This window comes from Rhea pennata, chromosome 2 (assembly GCF_028389875.1).
Source record: "Rhea pennata isolate bPtePen1 chromosome 2, bPtePen1.pri, whole genome shotgun sequence".
Classification (NCBI taxonomy): domain Eukaryota; kingdom Metazoa; phylum Chordata; class Aves; order Rheiformes; family Rheidae; genus Rhea; species Rhea pennata.
Window position 1 is genome coordinate 99,442,940 of NC_084664.1, and position 22,830 is coordinate 99,465,769.

Consider the following 22,830-nt stretch of genomic DNA (forward strand, 5'->3'; position numbering starts at 1 on the left):
TTCGGTAAGTACATCAGTGGTAGGAGGAAGTCAAAAGAAAGCATATTACTCATCAGCAAGAGAAAGCTATTGACTGATGATGAGGAGGCACAGAGTGTTTAATGCCTTTTTTTGCACCAGTCTTTACTAAAGAGGTTGGTTGTGATCAGGTGATTGACATGATACATATTAATGACAAAGGAACAAGACTTCATCCCAGCCTAGGAAAGAATGAGTTACAGAGTATCTACATAATTTAGAAGTGTTCAAAGCAGAGGGCTGGCCTGATTGCATGCTAAGGTACTGAAAGAAATGGCTGAAACAACTTTTGAGGCACTGGTGTTTATCTTTGAGAGTTCAGGGAGGACAACCAAGGAATGTACTGAAAAAGGCGAAAGCGGTGCCTTTCTTTAAAAATAGATCAGTCAGGCATTTTTTTCTCCCAGAAAACAGCCAGTAAAAATAGACAAATCACTTGTGAACAGTCAGAAGGAAACAAAGAGGTAAGTCACAATTACCATGGACTTGTCAACAAGAGATTGGGTCAAACCAGTCAAGTTTCCTTTCGTGATGGAGGAATGGACCTTGTTATGGAACAAAGGAGCAGCAGGTGTCGTGAGCCATAAATTGGTAAAGGTCTGGATGGATGGGTTGTAGAGGGTACTCCAAAGGGGTCTCTCCTGGACAGTTTCATTAATGACTTTTATAGGTGGCACGAAGCTGGGAGTGACTGCAAGTACGTTGGAGCATGAAAGAAGAATTCAAAACAACCTTAAGAAATTGTTTGAAAGGCACAGAATGTGCCTGTTTTTGCAGGCAGGATTAATCAACGGCACAAACACAAGTGGGGTACAACTCAGCATCTGTAAGGCCACAGCTGCATACTGCGTGCAGCAACCAAACAGAAACCAGAGGAGAACGGAGGGCAATCGGAGGCCTAGGAAATGTCAGGAAAGATGGATAAATTGTAGCCAGTTAGCATAAAGAAAACATGGCTCAAGAACGGTCATCCAATTGTGAAAGGGCAACAGGAAGAGAAAAGGGTACAACTTCCGTGGACAAGAAGTAACAGGTTCATGTTTCAGCAAGGAATATTTAAATTTGACACAATGATGAAGTTTCAAACAAGCAGGATAGCGTAGCCACCAGCCAGACTGCCCAGGGAGGCTGCAGGGGTCTCTGTTACCAGCAGTGCCTAAGAACAGTTGGACAAATTTCTGTCAGGAATGATGGAAATCGATAATCTCAGTGGGGTGAGGGGAGATGGACAAGGTGACCTCCAGGAGTTCCTCTCATCCCTAGCTTTCTGCCAGTTAAAGTGGTCTGTGAGTGGAGGGACTTACTCACAGGAGACGTGAAGGGAATAGCAGGAGGCCTGGAGGCCACACAAGAGAGCCAGAGCCACCAGCACAGGGGAAAGCTTTTTGGTGTCCTGCCTAAGAAAAGAAGCAACAGGGGAGGTCCAAGCAGATAATGGTGTACACGAACTTGCTACAGAGAGGGTGTTTTAAGTAAATAAAAGGCCACTGATAATTTGCTTTTGCTTTTATATTTAGCAATGACCCCAATCCCATACTAACACACACACAAATATTTTCTGTTTACTGATCATGTTCATGTGTATATTGATCTGTTCTCTCTAATTCCCTGCTTCCAAAGAAAAACACAACTGTTTAGTTCAGTAATGCATTGGCTGAGGTTCATGATGAAATAGTCTAAGGCACTTACACGCTGAAATAAAATTTAGTTTAACATAACAACAAGTTCAAAAAAATTTTTTTTTCTTAAAGTAAATTAAAACCTTAGTCTTGTACATAAATATACCAGGCATTTAACTAGGCAACTGGACACATTTAAGGAGTATGAAATTGCAAAAACAGGATAAAAAAAACCCAAAGCTGATTAATCTTGTTTTTTAGCAGAGGGAAGTACAAGTAAGCAGCATAGTCATTAATCAGGGCAAGTAATTATTGTTTATTTCACAATTAATGCGCGGCGTTAACACGATTTTTCAGGGCGCAGAGTAATTCGTTAACCCGAGTGCAATGAGGCCCCCGCTCCGGCTCTCAGGGATGCCCCGGCCGCCTCTGCCCTTGCACCCCTCCAGGTCAGCACCCCTCCAGGTCAGCACCCCTCCAGGTCAGCACCCCTCCAGGTCAGCGCTCCGCCCGCTCCAGCCGCCCGGGGCGCGCTTGCGGATTGGCTCCTCCAGCCCAGCCCGACTGCAGCTATCTTACATTATTGATCGGGTACCGCGTAAATAATTGATACCGAAACACCCGACACCTGGCTCGGGCTGCCGCGGGGGCGGCGCGGAGCGGGCCGGGCCGGGAGCAGGTGCGGCCGCCCGGCACCGCGGGGGCGGAGCGGGGGGCGGTGCTGCCGGGCTTGCAGGTGGGGGCTGCCGGGAGGCTCGGGCGGGGACGGGGCTGTGGAGTTGCCCGCCCCCCGGCGGTACGTGCGGCCGGCGGCGGGGCGAGCGCGGCTGCCGCTGCCGCAGGAGGCTCACGGCGGCGGCGGGGCCCCGCGGCGCTGCCCGCAGCCCGGGCCGCGGAGGGGCCGGCGGGGCCGCCCCCGCTGGCGGAGCCAGATGTGCGCGGCGGGGGGCTGCCAGGGGCCGTCAGGGGGGTGCCGGGGGCTGCCGCCGCCGCCGCCACCACCGCCGCTGCCGTCTCCGGCAGGGCACCCTTAGCTGGGCTTGAAGCTGGGAAGCCGCATCAGGAGCTGTTATTTTCTTCTCCTCCTTTCTTTGCCTTTCCTCTCCTCCCTCCTCCTCACCGAAGCGGGAGAGGAGGCGTGTTCGTAGAGCCTTGCTGCACCGGTTCTGCTTGGTTTGTTGTTGCAGGGTTTGCTTTGTAGGGTGGTTTTTCTTTCTTTCTTTCCTTCTTTTTTTTTTTTTTTTTTTTTTTTTTTTTTTTTCCTCTCTCTTTCCCTCCCTGTCCTTTGGCCCATTGCATGCTCGGACCCGGCTGGATCCTTCCTTTTATTTTCGGCGGTGCCTCTCGAAGGGGGAAGGGTGAGCTGCGATGAGTGCAGCTTGACGCACAGGCAAGGAGGTGGGGGGGACACCGCCGGCAGCTGCAGCGCTTCGTGGTCGCACGGCGCGGGGGGAGCGAGCGAGTGAGGGGCTTGCTCGGTGCCTCCCCCTTTCTGCGCCCCTCTCCTTCCCTCCCCCATCCGCCTCCTGCCGGGTCCGGCTGGCAGCCGCGCACCGCGAGCCTGTGCTGCAAGGTGAGCGCGGCGAGAGGGGAGCAGGAGGCAGGGAAAAGCTGCCCTCCGGTTTGAATCGCGCCAAGCGCCGCGGCCGCCAGTAGCCGGAGGCGCCCCCTCTCCGGCCGCCAGCGCCCGCCTCCGTCCCTTCTTCCCTCCCTCCCTCCCTCCCTATGTGAGGCTCCCCGGCAGGCTGCATGGCGATAGACCGGCGACGCGAGGCGGGCGGCGGGGGCCGCCCGCCGCCGCCGCCGCCGGAGGAGAACGGCTCGGTGCCGGCGGGCGCCGCCGCCGCCCCGTCGGGGCCGCCCGCCGGGGCCGCCGCTGCCGCCGAGATCCAGGCGCTGCCGCCGGCCGCCGCCTGCAGCCCGCTGCTCCTCGACTACGACGGCTCGGTGCTGCCCTTCCTCGGGGGCCTGGGCGGCGGGTACCAGCGGACCTTGGTGCTGCTCACCTGGATCCCGGCCCTCTTCATTGGCTTCAGCAAGTTCTCGGACTCCTTCCTCCTGGACCAGCCGGACTTCTGGTGCCGGGAGGCGGACGGGCAGGGCAACTGGAGCAGCTCCCTGGCGCCGGGCCCCACCAACCACAGCGGCAACGGCAGCCTCTTCCCCCCGCTGGTGCTGCCCACGCCCGCGGGGGGCAACGCCAGCGAGTGCGAGTGCCACGAGTGGCACTACCGCATCAGAGCCGGCCTCGTGCAAAACGTCGTCAGCAAGGTGAGAAATGCATTCTTGTTTTGCCCTCCTCCTCCCCCGTCCAGTCGTCCCCCTCCCCAATACCACAGCCTCTTTGGGGCCCACTGCCCCTGGGCAGAAGGGAGAGAGGCACCCCTGTGTGGATGTCCTTCTGCGGCCCGACGGCAATGCGAGGCCCATTGTGGGCTCCGTGAGTTGCCTTCCAGCCTGGAGTAATTCCCGCTTCTCTCCCTGTTGTGGCACCAGGCCTCCCCCAAGTATTTGTACCTGGATGCTGGTTGCAGTGCTGTGCTGTAGAGTTGTGTCCCAACAGGAGGTCCTTAGTAGCTGTCTGTGATCCTACGAATAACAGCTGTCACAGCAGCTCTGGGAAAGGGGTCTCTCTTTGGTAGCCCCCCAGGCATGTGTCCCGTGAACGGATGATGTGGGTGCATGCAGGGCTTGCAAATCAGTGTGAGAAAAGAATCTTAGAGGAAGCTGAAGTTGTTGTATTGCTCCTTGCTGTACAAGTATGCTGAAGCTGTTGTACAAACCAAGAATCAGGTTGACTTTTTGGGAAAGCTCATGAGATCCTCACTGTTGGGGAAAACCAGATAAAGTTCTGCTTGATTCTTCTTGTTATACATGTGTCCTTGATAGTGCTTTCAGTCAAGTAGTAAAAGAATAATTTTCTTACACAAGTTGTACTTCTTCAGACACAGAAAGTACCCGCTGCTCTGCTTTCTATTTCATAATATAAGGGAAAGGTGGAAAATTTCTGGTGAAGATGGCTGCACTGCTGTCTGCTGTTACTGTTTTTGCTGATGCCTTGTCTTTTCACCTGAGAGGTTTTGGTGCTCCCTGCTAGCAGCCATGTGAAAGCCATGCTGTCTGCGTATGGGCCTCATCTGTGTTAACCAGCAACTGTAGCTCTTGGAAATCTAAAATGAAAATGTTACAGCGTGAAAGTAGTTCCCTTAATCTCAAACCCCCAAGCTCAGCAAAAATTAGTTCCTGCCTGGGAGCAATGTTTTGGATTAACTGTGCTTACATGGTTGGGAAAAAGAAATGCAGCAACAATCAGATTGATTGTGCATGATTGTGCCTTGGTCAACCAGCACGCATAGTTATTGAAAATTATTTAAATTTTTCTTTGTGTCCTTTGAAAGCATAGGAACCAGTTGGGGGGGGGGGGGAATGCAAAGGAAATTCTCCAAAACCATGAAGCCAGAATGAATTTAAAAACCCCACTTACACCTCTTCTGTGCAAAAAAGGCAAGCACATGGAGGACTTCTGATGGTTTGTGATGTCAAAGTGCATAATGAAATTTGACATTTAAGAGAAGCAGATTTTCTTGTAACTACAGACAGCTATCCTTATGTTTTAGGGCTTAACACTGATGATGCAAGCAGGAGAAAATGGTTTTGAAATATTTCTTTTTAGTATAAACTGTAAAATTTTTTTGAAATGTTGAGTCTTTTGAAGGTCATCATCAAGTTACACATAAAAGGTCAAGAGAGATCTAGTTTGCTATCTTGCATGTTATAGTTATGTTTCTTTTTCTTTTTAATTAAAAAGTCTTCCTTGGAAGAACTTGCAGTAAAGGGCAGATCAATTTTAGTGGATAAATAAACAGCTGTGGTCTCTGCAGTTGTCTTTTGTATTAAAAATAATAATCATCCTTTCAGACTATATTTTTAGTGTAGAGTTCTTATTTTTTGTGTATGTTTGCTTCCAAAACCTTGGCAACTCTTTCTCTTCGATCTGTAATTCCATATAATTATAATTAGGTTGTTTTCTCAGGGTCAGGATTTCTCCTTAATTTGTTTGGTTTTTTGTTTTGTTGTTGTTTTTGGGGTGGGTATGCTGTCTGTTTTTATCCTAATGAAGAAATAGAGGAAAAAAACCAAACAGAGCATCAATCTAGCTTAATTCAGTAATCTTTTCCTACAAACCACTAGAATTTCTGATATTGCAGGAACAGTTCTCTCGTAACTGCTTACTCTTATATGCCTCCCACTGTCCTTTGTGAAAAAGAGCTGCACTGATGAATTCAGAAAACTGGATGTTCAGACTTCCCTTAACTCCTCTCAAAAATAGATTTGTTTCTGTAACACATTATGCAATGTTCTCATCTTTCTAAAAAATTTTATTAAATCTATCTTAGTCTAATATATACTCATCTTTGTAGTAGCCAAGGGTTATACTGAAATATCATGGAGAGCCAAAAGTATATTAATAAAAAATGCACTTTTGCTTGGCCAGTAAGTACCCTTGTTCGCATCTTCTGCGGTCCAAGCTAGACACTGATGAATGTTCTGTTGCTTTTTTCTTTTTGTCTTAAAACGAGAATTTTTTTATCGTTTCTGATTTAGTGCAGAGTTTATTTCCTGCATGAGATGTTGCTATCTTCTGCCCCTCAAAAGCAGGTAGCTGTCCATAAACTATGATGAGTTTTGTTGTCTCTGTAGCTTCTCTTAATGCTACCCTTCATCAGATGTTGTCTTTCTGTCTCTTTAGCTTTCCCTTCCCTTATGCCTTTTTTTCTTCTAACCTGTGTCATGCTGGGGATTCATGGAGTGGAGATCTTGCCATTTCCAGCCTGCTCTGCGGTTTGTTTATCCCTGCTTCTCTTTGAGTCTTTGCTGGAGCCAAAGGTGGCCTTGCACGTGTCATGAAGAGTGGCATTGCCTTGCTAAGCGCTGCCATTATCCTGACCTCCCTGCCTGAGTCATTGGGAATGTTGCTTTTTATAGCCCTGCCAGTCATTAGAACTGGAAATGGTAATAAAGAACATACTGCTTATTATTTAAGACTGTTGAAATACATATAGTGAAGAGGTCAGATGCATAATTTAACCACAGGAATTCCAGTGGCCATATTAAATCACAGATCTGAGCTAATGTCCTGACTTGGTACATAAATCTTGGACTTTAGCTTGGTTTGAATTTAAATATCTTCCTCTGCGACAATTCACTTGAAGGCTTTCACACTGCTAAATGTTTCTTTTAGGATTTTCATGTCACCATTATCATATCACTATAAACAGAGTGAGTGTGCATCATTTGCTAGCTGTGTATCCTGAACTACCCTTCAGGCAAAAGGCTAGTAACAAAATTTGCCCTTGGTATGGTACATCTGTCCAAAGGAAGGATACTGAGAATTACTCTTCATTTTTGCAAAGGGGAAACCCAAGGTCTCGTTTTTCCCATTTGCTCAGTGATGGTTCGCATAAATTCTTAGCATTAACACAAAATGCAGCATACACACAACTAAATGTCTGTGAAACCTAGCAGGAGGTTGTACTGTGTATTTAGCAGAGACTTCTTAAACTCTCTTGCTAACCTCTTTCTTGCCGGGATCTTCTAACCATCTGCAAAGTCATCTGTAATCTTGGGGCAAAGTTTCCACAGAAGCTCTCAGTTTAAGGAGTGCTTGTGGTCGATATACTGCATTACGAGGATGACCTGTCCACCGTGTTCAATTGTGTTGTGTGATGGGGCTGTTTGTTCTTCTGCATGCGAATTTGTCTAATGGATGCCAAAAGCTGACGAAGGGCAACAACTGAGACTTGATTAAACTGTAGCAAATGATGGCACAGCATTCCCCCCTCCATGCAAGTTTCCTGCCTTCCAGATCACTCCCCCTCTAGGAGGTGAGGTAGAGAGAAGTGGTTAGTTGAAGGCTGTTTTTAATCACTCAGAACAGTTATTATATAATATTTTATGTCTCGTCACAAGGGAATTCCTGTTGTGGCTGCTTTTCTGCTCCAGATGCTTTATTTTGCTGCAATGCTGTTCCTCTTGGCTCTTAACTTCCCACTTGATTTGGGTTGAGTCATCTTCTTTCCCCAGTAACATGCCAAGATTTTACCTATTTGCCACAGGTTCGATCTTTCTCATTTGTTCTTTGTAGCAAAGAGTCCCACCTGATAAAGAAGAGCATTGATTTGGGAGAAAAACCCAGGCAGTGCTGCTGGGCAGTGAGCACAGGCCAGTTCTGTTGTGGAGTGAAGCTGGACTAGTTCAAGCTGTGATGTGATACTGTTTGCCCCTGCAAGGGGATACTTGTGCCCTACCAGCCTACATTACCTTTTTTTTAAGGCGGTCCTGGCTTTTTTCTGGCCATGTCTTGAGCTGATCCTGCTTGCAAACCTGACAGGAAACTCTGTTTTTTAAATACATTTGTTATTATTACTATTATTTTTAATGTGGATTTCCTGATGGGTTAATGAGGTGAGATGGCTCTGTGCAGTGGCGTCTATGGTGTTGTCTTGCGAGATTATCGCAGGTACCAGCAGGTTACTGCAAACACTACAACAAACAAACCTCTGTCTGATAAAGTGGTGACAAATCGTGCAGGGTGGTGTTTCTTGGGATAGAGCATGGGTGCATTTCAATATCCAAGTGTGTTTTCAGAGTATACTTATTAATTATTGCAAATGGATCACTCTGACAAAGTGCTTGCTAGGCTAACAGCTGTGCCACCCTTCCCAGGCACAAATGGGAGGAGTTTCTGAATCTTTCCTGCATATCCTGTGGTTAGCTGGTCTCTGAGAAAAGACTCCAGAAACTTGATAGAATATACTAATCCTTCTCTTCTTTCCAGCAGCTGCCAGGATTTGTCTTGTCCATATTGGTTCCTGCCTTACTTTTTTATGCTTAGTCCCAAATATATTAAAACCCTGAGTTACTGTGCACAGTACAGTAGCTGGGTTAGAAGTGGTAAGGTCAAAGCTAGTATATCATGTGCCCTACTGCTATTAATTCTATGGCTTCCTCAGCTGTGGAGGGAGATGCGCCTTCAAACTTTGTGTCTTCGCTCTGTGGGTAACGTAATGGAGTCATTGGTTGCCAATCTGAATGCTCCCAGGCTTCAGCATGAGAAATCTGCTTTTTAAAAAGCAAAGAGAGCTGACTCGGTGCCCTGTGGAGGCTCTTTGGGGAATTGCTCTTACCAATTAAACGTGGTTCATGAAGCGTTCTGGTTATCAGGGTGCTAACGTACAACGCCCTGAAACAAGGGTGCAAATTCCCGGATGAGCTTCCGACACAGTGCAGATGATGTCAATTTTGGTAACTGTACCAGCATTTCCAGGTGTTGTAGAGTTGTGTGGAATTGTTTTCTATTTCCAAAAGTAAATTATTGTATGTTGATGCTCGAGCTAAACAAGTGTGATTTCGCCAGACTACAGATACTTGTCCAGGGGGCTTAGCTATTGCACTTGTTCATTTGGAAGGAGGTGTTGTATATGGGGCTGAAATATTTTTAAGCTATTGATCTAGAAAACAGAGCTGCAGTAAGACCAATATTGATGTTAGAATTCAGGCAGTGTTATGTTTTTTATTTGATATGGATTTTTTCACTAGAGAGAAAGTACATTGAGTTTATAATGTTTATTTTCAACTTTAAAATAATGTATCTTGGATACAGGAATCTGATTTCAGCCTAACATAAATGAAGTTTGTAGTATTTGTAGAACAAATAATAATCCTTCAGGAAGGCAGTTCTAAATTAGACTACTTCAAAGGATCTTCAGCTTTCTAAAACTTAGTATTGAGCACGTTGTCCTCCTTGTTATCTCTGTGTACTTGAAACCATGTTGTATTTTTCTGTATGGATGACGTATTTGAAATGCTTGAGGTTTTTTTTTGTCTGTGTATTTTTTTTCTAACCCTTAATATATCCTGCTTCTCAGTCATTCAGTTTTAATATACTAATTCTGACTATGTTATGTTAGAAATTATTGAGCTATGATGTGTATTTACCAACTGTTCAAGCAGTCTAAAATGCAATTTCTTCAATGATCTAACAGTTTTACCTCTTGTTACTCTGGCTACAAGAGTGAGATTATAAAAGATGACTTCTTTAAAGTAATTGTCAAAGAGGGGGCATGGGCATTTAAGAAGGCATCTAATTTAGACGAAATTTTGATGTAACATCAAGATGAGGATTACAGGCCAGCAAATGATGGTTGTGTTCCTTTTTCCTCTTCCCCCCCCCACCTCCAATGAAGTAACATCTAGAACAGTTTGACTCATAATTTTCCTTAACTTAAAAACTTTTGGGTATAGTAATGGTGCAAAATTTTAAATTAACGCTTTCCAAATAAATTCTGGAGAGCTCTTAGATGTATAAAATGGTGAAAGGAATCTAATGCTTTTGTGTACCTTCTCTTTTGTTTTCCCCATCAGACCACTATTTCTGTCTAGTTTCCTCTCTGCGCTATCTGATATTACATTACACAGTCTCTACTTGGAACTATTCTTCTTGCTCACTCTCTTTCATGTTCTTTCATCCTCTTACTTTTCTGCAGCATAGCCTGGCTGATTCTGGCTTATCCATGAGTAACTGTTGAATTAATTAGGCTGAAATATTGCTGTAAAGGAAAGGAATCTGCTTTCTGTAATAACGTATAAAATGTAAGAGAATCTTATCCATAAGAAGATGCTGCAACTTTGTAGCAGGGCTGAGTTTTCAATTCTTGCATTAACTTCTCTTGGGCTCCTGTCTCAAACTTTTAAGCATGTGCTTAGCTCCAATATCATGACTTCTGCACTTTCCTTTTGAGAAGAGGTGACCTTTTATCTATCCTCCTATATAAGGAGGAGGAAGGACCTTGAGGGTTTACAAAGAGAAAGGAGGAACAAGGAGAACTTCTAATGGATGTTGTAACAGAGGTATTAAACAAAACCAGTTTCTGCTTTGAGCAGCTCTGGCCCACACCCTGACAGCAGAGATGATTAATGTGCGCGTTCAGTAGCTCTGACCCATCCAGGCCAGGTCATACCCATTGGGAATATAGAGAGCATATTCTCACGTGGCTGGAGACGCATCAGTGCCGCTGTGTGTGGGCAGGTTGGATGACCGCAATGGATATGTCTGGTGCAACCAGTGAATTCAGGGCTGGAGCTTCTGCCTGTAAAATGATGACACAAAGCAAGAGCTAAAGTCTACAGGGAGCTGGAGACCAAGCAGGACTCATTCCTGTGGAGAGTGGTGGTGCAAGGCATATACTTCTATCTCTTTAACCTGCTTCTGTCACATGCATCTTTACAGTTCTCATCATCTTTCTACATACATTGTAATACTGTCCTCGCTGCCACAGTACCTGAATGCCTTCCTGTGCTATGTTAAATGATGTCATTGTCTGTACCATCACAAGTTCATTTTTTCCTTCCCGGAAGGAAAATTCAATATGGAGTGTAGGATTTTCTTTCTTTCTTTTTTTCTTTTCTTTTTTTTTTCTTTTGTGTGTGTGTGTGTGTGTGTGTCTTCAGCTCACATTTGAGGGAGAGCCCCAGAAGAAGAAAAGACTAAATAGGTAAATATATTCCAGTGGTAGTTCTGATGTCTCTGCAGATCTACAGGTAATGAATTCAAGAGAATAATGAATGTTATTTGTAAGATCTAGAAAAATGTTAACTAACCTTATCTAGTAGAATATAAATTATAGCTGCTTTTGCACAATGTTTTCAAGAACACAGACTAGTCTGATTCTCTTGAAAGATGTTTCGACTTACAACAGTTCTTGAGGAATTCATTTCATGTCAAATGCTGTCTTTCTGTTGCTCTGAAGTGTTTAGGAATCATCCAAGCTCCTCTCGTCCTCCAGACCAAAGCCTGTTGCAATTTGTTACAACTTTGTTACAAATTTAAGGGTAAGGAATACATAGCAAACCACAAGACCGTCTCCCTGCATAGTCTCCCAGGGCTTTTTAAAACATAGTCTGTGTGAACAATATGATTTTAACAGACCAGTGTCTTGCTTTGATTTGTAGAACAAGTTGAGTATTTTCATCCTTTCTCCCTTCCCCTTAATATTTATTTAATTCTGAATTAATTCTAGATTCTTTTTCTGCCTTCCTCTCCTTTTCTTCTGAGTTCTAATAACTGTAGTCCTCAAATAACAAGAAGGCAGGGTCGCAGCAGTAATAATTACATGTTAAAATTAAGGTGCTTGATCTTTTTATCTCTGGTGGCTTTGAGCAAGTGTTTCACTTGCTCAGAGATTTGCTTTCCCTTCTCCTCTCTTCTCCATTTCAGAGCTTTATGCCATGTTTGGCATTTTTAAGGTTTTCCCCCAATTTTTAAGAAAGCCCAATAAGAGAGTAAATTAGACTCCTGCTGTGTCAACCCTTTCAGGGCTGTACATACATAATATTTTGTACATGTATTGTTTTGGTGGCCTGAAAAATGTCAATGTTAAAAGTGTTAGCTTGGTTTTGATAATCACATGACAGCGAATGTTAATATTTAACTAAAACTTTAGTGTTTTAAATATGGTTTCTGTTTACGGTGCTTAGAACTTAGGTAAATTTGAAAACCTATTCAGCTTGCTTTGGTCACAAAGCCAGCCCTGCCAGCAAGTAACATTACGAGAATAAATGCTGGCATCAGTTGAAAACTGAGGGATGGCCACTGAACCCCCCCCCCCCCTTTTTTTCCCCCAGTCTGTCTGTCAGTTCCTGTTGGTAGGCATTGCTGCCTCTGGACTTCTCATATGGCTGCAGTGAGGCAAACAGCCATGGCTCTTAAAGCAAAGATTAAAATTTAAATTCAGTTTTGTGACACTTACTGCCAAACAACATCAGAATACATTTAAAAAAGATACTTAATTACAGCATAGAGGTATAAAAAAGGAAAGGGGGGGTGGGAATCCAGATTCCCTTTTCTCTGGAAAGCTATAAATATAACATTGGTGAAAGCTGCCTGCAAGATTTTTTTTTTTTTTCCTCCTAAGACTTTGATGTTAGATAACATTATGGAGTTGGAAAAAGTGAAGCAGATCACCTCAGCTGAGAAACTAGTTAGTTGCCTAATCTGGGGAAGGCAAAGGCTGGAGAAGATCAAATGTCTTAGAGTGAAGAGAGCTTCTGCCACTGGAAAAAAGGAAGAAGTGCTGGAGAAGTGGGTGCTGTATGGATTCTGTTAAAATTGACTTAATGTTGAGTATTCAGAAGTGTCATGTGATTTACAAATCATATTTTAATTGTTAGTGTGTTACTGATAATTTACTTAAACTTCCTTACTCCCTGCTCTGTTGGGGAAAAGACACAGCTCTGTGATGAGAATGAGGCTGGGCACGGAAGAGCTACTTGCTCCTGTTTAAAATGGGGAAATTGAAGGATAGATGAAACTTCTCCAGTTTTGTGATGTTTTAGACGGCATCTTGTCATCTTGGAATTTGCTGATGTGTTTGGTGGATAAGTCGGAGGAGTTTTTTCCCTATGGCATAGACTGAGGGAATAGTTTAGTAAAGGTCATTCAGTTAGAGAGAACATTTCCAGGTTAGTTTACTGACTGTGAAGCAAAAGCTTTTTCTTTTTTTTTTTTTTTTGTTTTTTTTTTTTTTTTGTTTGTTTGTTTGTTTTGTATTTTGTATCTTCTTGCAAGCTTGCAAAGTTTTGGGCTTGTCTTTCGATTGCCAGGCTGTTGAGTGGTCTGTTGTGGGACTCGCTCAGCTGTCGTGGTGCAGTCAGTGGTTGCTTTGCTGTGTTCTCAACCAGGTGACGCAAGTGATCTGGGCTTAAAAACCAAACCAAACCAAGAAGAAACACCCTCCTCCTCCTCCCCCCCCCCCCCCCCAATCCTCCCTTAATTGCAACAGCCTGTGGCATGGGGTAAGGCGCCGCTGCTGCAGCGCGAGGCAAACCCGCGCGGTCGAGTGGAGGAGCGAGGCGCAGAGCGACGCTTTCTCCAGGTCTAACGAGCAGCGGCACCGTGCCCATCGGCGTGGGACTCGGCTGCGGCGCTTCCCTCCCTCTCCCGCGAGACGCGGCCCCGGGCACGCGGACGGGAGCCGCTCCGGGAGCCCATCTGCTCCAGGCGCCCCCTTTGGCGCTGCCCGCGGAGAGCGTCGTCCCGGGGGGGCGGCAGCGGCAGCCAATCTACCGCGAAGCGATCGGCGCGCCAGGCGATGCGTCTCGGCCACCGTGAGCGCGAGTAGCGCGGCGCAGCCCGTGCTGTAGGTTTCCCATCTTCATGATTGGGCTGAAGCCTGTGAAACGTCGTGTGGAAGCGCTGCTTTTATACCTTGATGTTCGCGTGGTGGTGTGTGACAGCGTGGCACCAAGCCAGCCTTTTATTTTTAAGATTGAAGTGCCAGGCCTAAAAAAAGTACACTTCAAAAATTAATGTGGAAATTTCACAGCCAAGTCATGCATATCTGAAAACATGGCTAGGAAGGATGCATTTTGGCAATGCCAGCCTATGTTAAACTTCAGAAACCATTAGGTAAATTGGTGAGGTCTGCTGCTGTACAGCCCTGTGCTGTTTTGCAGGGCTGGAAACTGTTTTCATAGGTACATGAAATTACTTTCACACAGCACTGCATGATCTAATTATATCTTTCTTGGAAGACTGCTAAGCATGTGTCTCACTTGCACGCTTTTTTCTTCTCTCTGTCTCTCCCCCCCTTCTCCCATCTTTCCTGATATCCCCCAAACCCTTGGCTCGGTGGCACTAGTCAAAAGTAGGATGTTTTTCTTCTTCTTTCCCTACACCAAAATTATACATGGCCCAGGCAGTTATATCTAGAGCTAGAGTTTCCATTTATAACACTCTGTATTCGCTGTCCATGAGTAACTTCCTTTGGCTACAACTTTCTCTGCTAGGTGTCTGCCCTGGTCTGAAATGGTTTACTGGCTTCTAAGAATGCAATGCGGGGAAAATGTTATTCCTGCTTTAAGAAAAATCAGTGAGACAAACTAAACAAAACAACCCGCCCCCCCACCCCCCACGTCTGTTTAGTTAGTAAGCTTCAGTGTACAGGAGTAAGGACCCCAACTTTGCTGGGGACTGGGCGGAGGCAGAGGTTGAACAAAAGGTGATACTGTGATACCAGCAATATCTCTCTTGCTACCTTATTAAAAACTCTTGCAAACGTGGGCTCAAAATACCAATCTACTTGTTTAGAGAAGGATTTTTCTGTATATCTTTAACAAATCCGAAGTACTCGGGCACTGGTTGGAGGTCTTCAACAAAAGCATCTGCTTATGATAAAGTTGAAGAAAGTTAGATGCGTTCAGTACTTAGGGTCTAGTATTGTAACAAAAGGAAGTAGCTTAAAAGTCAGGTGTTTGCCGTGCCTTAGGTTACGGCATTCCCATCTAGGTGGGGCAGACTTATTCAACCGGCTGCTTAAAGAAAACAAACAAAAATCTCAATAGCTGATTTGCTGGATTTTTTTTTTTTTAATGACACTTGTGTTGCCCAGGTAAGTCAGCTGTGTCTGATAAGAATGGAAGCATTTATGTGGATTTCCTCCTCCCGTCAGTAGGAAAGGTATCTTTTAGTAGGTGAGAGAGTTTCAGTGTGACTGGTCAAAGAAAGAGGAATTTATTTTTGCATCTTTTTCTGAATAAACCTTCTCAGGTTTATTTTGTTGTCATAACTGCAGTGCTTCTTGTATTGGTGGTCAAAAATGGCAGATGTTCTCAAGAACAGTTTATTGATACTTAAAATATACTTGGGCCTGGAGGGACCTTTGCCTAGCTGTGCTCCCAAAGAAGAGGCAACACTGCCCTAAACCTTAAAGTTTAAAACATCAGATTTTCTACTTTAAATGCCCTGTTGTTGTCACTGCTGAGGAAATGATACAGAGACATCTGAGCTGTGTAGTCATATGGCAGGGAGGAATGTTATTAAAAGTATGCCAGGACTTCCTCAACTGTCCTTCAGAAATGTGTATCAGTAAAACCACCCAAACTTTAAGTGCTGCACTTGGGCTGGTGTGTCTCTTTGCGAGGCTTCTCCTACATTCTCTTTAATAGCGTTTAATTGCACAGTTATTTTCTATAAAGTTGAGCATTACTATATAATGCATCATTTTCTGGAGCATGTATGTTTCCTCTAACACTAGAAATGCAGTCAGATCGTCATTTTGGGGGGCTGAGAAAGGAAGGAGAGAAGCATTTTCCTGTAGCAGCCTGGAGGGAAGTCTAACTACAGTGGTCTCCAGGAACTGCAACTGTACTTGGGTAGTTTGGTCCTGAGAAAAGGTGTTGGTGGCAGGTATATTATGGTAGAAGTACTGACTTTTTTTACTCTTTTTGTTGTTGCTCTTGTTCTTGTTGGTAGTGTTTAGTCTTCTGTCTTGGAGCTCTTTCTCCAGCAATAAATACTCGGTTTCAGGCTTACTTTTCATTATATATAGTATATGAAAAACATCATTTTTTAAAAAAATATAGTTTGTTTTAAAAAACCCTTTTGTGGCTCACATTTTTCTGAGAGAATCTGGAGGCATCATAAATTTAAACTCGCGCTACACAAGGTATTTATATAGAAATGGAGAGAAAAGGTGGATTTTAGTGCTGTCCAGAGAGAGTTGACAGGATTTGATTACGAAATGATGAAGCAGGAAGGAAAAGAATGAGACCCAGTATATGTGGACCTGAGTGACAAAAAAATAGATTCTTATTTGCATTTACAACAGTTAAAAAAGGTTAAAATGACCATTTGATGCAGACAGGAGCTTCTGGCTTTTCTCTAAGAGCAGTTTGGGGGCTGCTGGGGTAAGCTGTGGGGTATGTGATGTTTAGAGGCCTGGGGCTCCAGAAGAATGGCCTTTTCTCTAAGGGCTGAGAGGCCATCTGCAGCGCGTGGGGCATGTTACAGGCCTCAGAATGAAGTTCATGAAGCCCAGCACGGCAGGCAAGGAATTGCCTTGCTGGGGAAGGATGGAGGGCAGTCTATCCTTGGCATAGGTCTTCCAGGGAAGCCATGTGGGTGATCCTCTTGTCTCTGCTTTGACTGCTCTGTGTTTTGGCACAAGGAGACATGATCCATCTGAAGAGTGTTTGGAGAAGGGTCTGCTCTCTTTTGACAGCAGTCTGGATGTAGATCATCTTAAACTGGCTGCAAACCTGCAACTTGCGCTTGCAGGACTTCCCCTTTGGGCTGTTGTGCCAGGCTCTGGGCAAGTGCTGGACAGGAATACCTTCCCTCCTGTCTCTTTGCTCTTCTTACAACAGATGGGTCTTCCTTGCACCTTCTTCTGTACAATCAAGATGAAGACAGGGCAACCCAAATCCTTGGCAGGCGTCTTGTTATGACCTTCTTGCAGGGGCTATTCATTTTGTTCAGATGCCACAGTGTTACAGCTTCAGTAGTTGGAAGTGAAGACTGATTTCAAGGTAGGAGCCATAATTAAGAGGACTTGTTTATAATAACAATCATGCAGCAGATTTTACTTTCATGAAACTTTTCTTAACTTCAGAGTGAATCATTGCTCATTGCAGATGCCTTATCCACGTTTTCACTGCTGGTGCAGAAGTTACAGGATAGTTACTTCTTTGGATGCATTAACTTTTGTCAGGTGTCTTCCAAAACATCTGGTGTTTCAAATAGTCCTCCATCTTGACTTGTTTGAAACAGTGACTCACAGCATGAGTGACTCAGAGATCAATTAAACATTAGGATTCTTAGGGTGTGACTCCTTAAGCTTTGACAGAAATTGCTGTCACAACATGAAAATTAAAAAAAAACACTTGCGATATATTGCATGCCTTCATAGGTGGCAAAATCTCTACACTGTTGCACTGCCACCAGAAAATGCCTTTGTTTGCTTTAAAGGTTCCCTCTCCACTTTTTTTTTTTAAAGGCACAGCAGTTCAATACTATTGCTCAGCCTGTCACTTTGCCAGATTTCTGGCATTAGAGATCTGGATGGAGGACACAGGGGGAAAAAAGAAGAGAGCATTGTAAACTTAGCAGCACCCTTCCTTCCAGCTGGGAGTTGTGTTAACTCCCAAACGGGGTATCTGGGGCTTCTGCTGGAGGAGTGAGAGGGTTTAATGGCCTGGCCAGCATGTAACATGTTGACCTTTACCCTGGGATACAGTAGGGGATTACTGACTAGCATCTGCCAGAACCATCTCCCAGTGCAGATTTGTTGGGAGTGCTGCTTGAGTTGTTTGTTGTAAGCTTGGCCTGTCCCAGCATTTTGTTCTACAAATACGTGGACACCTGTGATTTCCTTCATGGAGTAAAGCCAAGTGCCGTGTTTGCAGGATGAAACCCTCTGCGTTTGCAGCAGGAGCTCTGGCCGCACCCATGGCACGTGGGCATGCATCAAGTATTTTCAGTTCTGTAGAGCAGGGGTGTACGTATGTAAGTGGAAAGATGGCACTGATGTTGTGTAACCCGTCCTATTTGACAGTTCTCTATTTCCAGCTGTTCTAAACTGAGACCAAAATCCTCAGGGTTTGGCTTTTGGTGTGTAAGAGGAGGGATGAAGGAGCTCACATTCATGGCAAAATTCTTGTGTGATAAAGTTTGTTCTTATGTTAAAGATTGGACAGAATCTACTACTTATTTAATACTTATTTTTTTCCTGTTAATGCAGTCTTTATCTGAGTTGAATGCAACCTGAAACGAAGCTGTTGAATGTGTGTCTATTTTCTTTTTAACCCTCTCCTTGTTCTCCTTTCAAGTCAAATACCTGATGAAACCCACAGAAATTCTGCCCCAGCTTTCATTGTCTTGTATAACAAATTCTATGTTTATTTTGGATGACTGCTTTATGGAGAGCTTTCTCTCGTTTGTAGCAGCTGATAGAGAACAAACTAAAGTACACTTGAGCTCTTACTACTGAGCAAGTAGTTTTAGATCATGGCAGATTCTCTGAAAGTTTCTGCTAAAAAAGCTAGCAAAATACTTCAAAAAAAAAAAAAAAAAAGTCCAAAGTTGTAACTGTGGAAATGGTGAAATAAGAGTCAGCGGACCTCAGGAGCTACCTGTATTTGTCAGCACCCATGTTGCACTTTCTTTGTGGACTTGTGAGACCAACTGTGTTTCAAGTAGGCTGATTACCGAGGCAAGATTTAACCAAAGACAGGAAATAGTCAGATGAATGGTTTGCACAGAGGTACCTGTTCATCATTTTCACAGCAGCTGCAGATTTGGTCCATAGCTTTAAAAACAAACAAAGAAGAGGTTTACCGATGACTTACAAAAAGGAGTGGGTGCATTTTAGGCACTAGTGAAGGATCTGCTGGTAAATTAATTCTCCCCTCCTTAAACCGTAGCTGGATGTATCAGTGTGCCAAAGTGGCCGATTTTGTTTGACATCTGTTGTCTTGGCCTGAAATTTCACAAGAGCTCTTAAGAAGATTTTTGGCTCCTCCGACCACGAACCTTTACCTACATGTAAGCTGGTACTGAACGTTCCCTGGCTGGGGTTTATGTAAGGGCCAGATATCTTCGACTAGCAACGATATGCTGCAAAGATGCAAATGCACCAAGATATCTGCCCCTCCTCCCTTTTTTTCCTTCACTTGGATGACATTACTGTTCCTCTGACAGCACTAAAATAAAAGCAAGTATCTTGAAGAGATGGCCTTTAAAAAGTGTTCTTGTATAATGACTATTTTTAATACACTTAATTTACACTGCAAACAAAAAATATTTCTCATTTTTAAGCAATATATACACCTCCTGGACTGTGAAACCCTGAACAATTGTATTTGAAAGTCTTTCTGGAGCTTAGATGTACATACTGCATTTTTATTTGTCCGTGGTTTGTCTGGACAGATACCTTTGCAAATGAGAGATTGGTTCTGGGTTTACAAGTATTAGGAATTGCATTTTCCCTACTTTCTAAATAAAATACTTGTAAGATGCCAACATCTTTGGAGAGCAATTCTCACTGGTTTGCTGAGCTGGTTACTGTAAATGGTTCATAGGTATTTGGGGGGGAGGGGGGAAGAAACACTCATGCTATTTACTTCTGATTCCCTAGAGCCTTCACTATGGAGCTTGCAGAACGGCTTACAGGATCAGATGTGCCTCTCCTAACTTCTGCAAATCAGTACTTGTAGAATACTAGTTAAAATGCTTTTAACTAAAATAGAAAGCCTGAGCTTGAATGTTTACAGAAAGCTGACACAAGTTTTTCTGGCCAAGAAAGTGCTATATTTCTTGGTGAGATGGATATTCTAGGGAGGATATATCCTGCGATGCTGGAACTAGATGGACGAGTCAGAACTTGCCTTATTTGAGAAAGGGATGTATTTTTTGAAATTACCTAAAATGCTGGTGTACCTAATTAAGCTCTTTCTAAGGGAAGCTTTGTCTTGAAGTCGCATCTGACTTTTGAAAGCAAATTGCATGTTTTTATTGTTTGGCCATGGAACTGCAGCCTGGTGTTGTCCAGAGGACTACTGCCATCACATTACAGATAGATAACCATTTACACTTCAGAATTTGTTTGAGGAATATCTGACTCTCCCAAGTTAGCTGTGCTCGTGTTTCACAAAATGCATATGGCTCCCATTACAATCAATATTTGAATGCTTCACAAACCATGAACAAATGTATCTTCCTACATTTATTCAACAGTAGGATAGTACTATCCATGCTTTACACATAACAGAGATTAAGTTACGTGTCTGAAGGCAACAAGGATGCCTGGGCTAGAGCCAGAAATTCAGCCTGGCTCTCCTGAGCCCCAGTCTAATGCCTAAGAGGAAAATGTTGTGGAGTTTAGGAAAGCCTTAACAGAAACCTCCTTGTGCCTGTCTTTCTCATGGCAATGTGGCAGTGCCCTGACGATGGGATTCTTGAAATGGTCCCTTTCCTCCTCCCCTGGACAGAAAGGGTAGTTTCCATGTTGGGGAGAGCTCTGGCATGGAGGTTCAGCCTTTTCTTCTGAAAATAAAAGCGTCTTGCAGCTTTGTCTGTGGTAGCCTGAAGCTGGTGGCCGCCAGGGTCTGGGGCAGAGCGGCTGCTTTTCCCCATTTTCCCAAGAGATCGTGAGAAAGTAAATACGAAGGTTTCCTTCGAAGTTGCATGGCTTGCTGGCAGTGGGCTTCCCAGCACTGCTCGCGCTTGTCTGGGGTATTACTGTGCTGTGCTACACTTAGACCAGCAGTGCCAATGCTGGGGAACCCCCCTAAGTCTAAAATCACGTGGGCTGAGGAAGGGGAGAACTAAGCGTGGGATGTTTTCATTTTATAAATAATGGTGGGATCGAACTCACCAAAGGTCTTTTCTTTCACTGCTGATACAGGGTTTGGATAAGCGGGGAAGGTGCCTCCTTGCTCCTGTTTGCATGCTCCTGTGCAAGCACTGAAATTGGGAAGAATGCCGACTGCGATGTTGCTATGTTTAAATGCACCTGAGATGAAATAATTTATTTCAATATATCTGTGTTTTTCTTCCAGTGGGATCTTGTTTGTGATTCTGCCTGGAAGGTCCACATTGCTAAATTCTCCCTACTGGTAGGGTTAATCTTCGGCCACTTAATAACAGGATGTATAGCTGACTGGTAAGTGAAAAATCTTTTAATGCACCATAACTATAAACAAATAACAATGTTAAATATCTCTTAGATCTTTTTTTCTTAATATTCATAAAGAACCTTTGCATAATGATTTTCAGCTTCTGAGGAGAGCATGATGAATAAACAGTTTAAAACTGTGTTAATTACTTGAGCTGAGTAATTTATATCAAGGTAAATAACACGAAAATAGGCTATTTGACTTAGTTATTTGCTGCTGATGGAATTTATTACAGCCATAAAGTTGGAGCAGAGTTGAGTATTTTCTAATTTATATAAGAGTGAAGCTTTTTTTTCTTAACCAAGAGGAAAGCTCCCCCCCCCCCCAAAAAAAAAAAAAAGAATACAGCATTCATCTGACTGAATACAAGTGACTGGTGTAATGTCAACCTTGTGCCTACTGCGTAGTATCTTCTGGGGTGCAGAGGGCTGTTTTTTGCAAGCGTTTCCACTATTCTATCTTTGTTCTTGTTAAGCAAACCTTTCTACATAGTGCTAAAGAATCGCTGGCTTATGTGCTGTTAATATTGGGGTATTAGGTTTAAAAGCATAGATTGCAACTCCTTAAATTGCAGGAGTGAAAACATCATTAGACACCCTAGTTGTTCTAAGTTCAGCTTTTATTTAAAGAGAGGGTCTGGTAATGCAAAAGAGGGGGGGATGAAAGCCATGACTCAAGTGATTTTAATGGAAATCTGCAGAGTCTGAAACAATAGCTGTGTGATGCTGTCCCAGTCAGTTCAGTGGCTCCCAGCACAGTTGCCAATGTTGATGCTTTAAATGGCCCCAAGTTAACTCTTTCACCATTCATTTAAAACTGGAAAAGAAGGGGGGAAGAGTTGCCTATTACGGAAATCTTCTGAAGCCACAGCTCACCCAAGTAATTCAGTCAGCTGGGAGAGAAAAGGTCCCCTGCAGCTGTGCAGTAACTTGGCTCAAATTTATACAGTAAACTTGTGTCTTAAGGCTTGAAAAGCTTTTAACAGCTGTTAGGCAAGTGAGGATTCATGACTTTACAGTGAAGTGGAGACCATGCATGGTAAAGTACAGTTGAATTTGATTAAAATGCTGAAGTAAGATTGGGCTCTAACAACGCATAGAAAGTGTAGCAGGCAAATGAATGAAGGAGCTTGCTTAGTTTCCTAAAAAAGGAATCAGTGTGGAGAAGGCAGCCTTATTTCCAAGTTAGGGAAATGCTGCTATAATTGATAAATAAGTTGCAAATAATTGAACAACTTATTCTCTAAGGCACTGGCTGAAAAGAGAAATGCAGTAAGCAAATTTAATAGCAGTCTGCCACAAAAATGAGGAACATCCTGCTCTCCAACGCATCTCCTTCTCCACGGTATACCTTGTGCTGCCATGCATCCTTGTGGGACCCCTCTGCAGGCTATGTCGTTGTGTTAATGTAGCATAAAATTAGCCTACTCTAAAATTGAGATATTTTTTCCTTTTTCAGTGAGGTTAAGAGAGCTTAAGGAAAGCCTGATTCCCAGCAGTGGGGCAGACAAGTAAAAGGGTAACTTGGTAGGTAGAGGGAAAAATGAGCCCTTTAATGGGTAGCCAGGGCAATGTAATATTTGCTGCCACCAAAGTCTGTCCTCATGCTCCTCTCCTCTGCCCTGTCCTGGCCATCTGATGTAATTGACCCACCAGGGTAAACCTGTATTGGGTAGTCTTTT

General features: G+C 43.9%; 1 protein-coding gene across 5 annotated transcripts in view; it reads left to right on the forward strand.

The window, feature by feature from the left end:
- Window positions 1-3,386: 3,386 nt before the first annotated feature.
- The window catches only part of SLC22A23 (solute carrier family 22 member 23), a 117,682-nt gene continuing 98,238 nt past the window's right edge, over window positions 3,387-22,830 (forward strand). For all 5 annotated transcript variants that reach the window (XM_062570020.1, XM_062570021.1, XM_062570022.1 and 2 more), the window contains exons 1-2: window positions 3,387-3,908; window positions 21,033-21,136. In XM_062570020.1, the coding sequence (XP_062426004.1) occupies window positions 3,387-3,908; window positions 21,033-21,136 (626 nt within the window). The remainder of the gene's footprint in view (window positions 3,909-21,032; window positions 21,137-22,830) is intronic.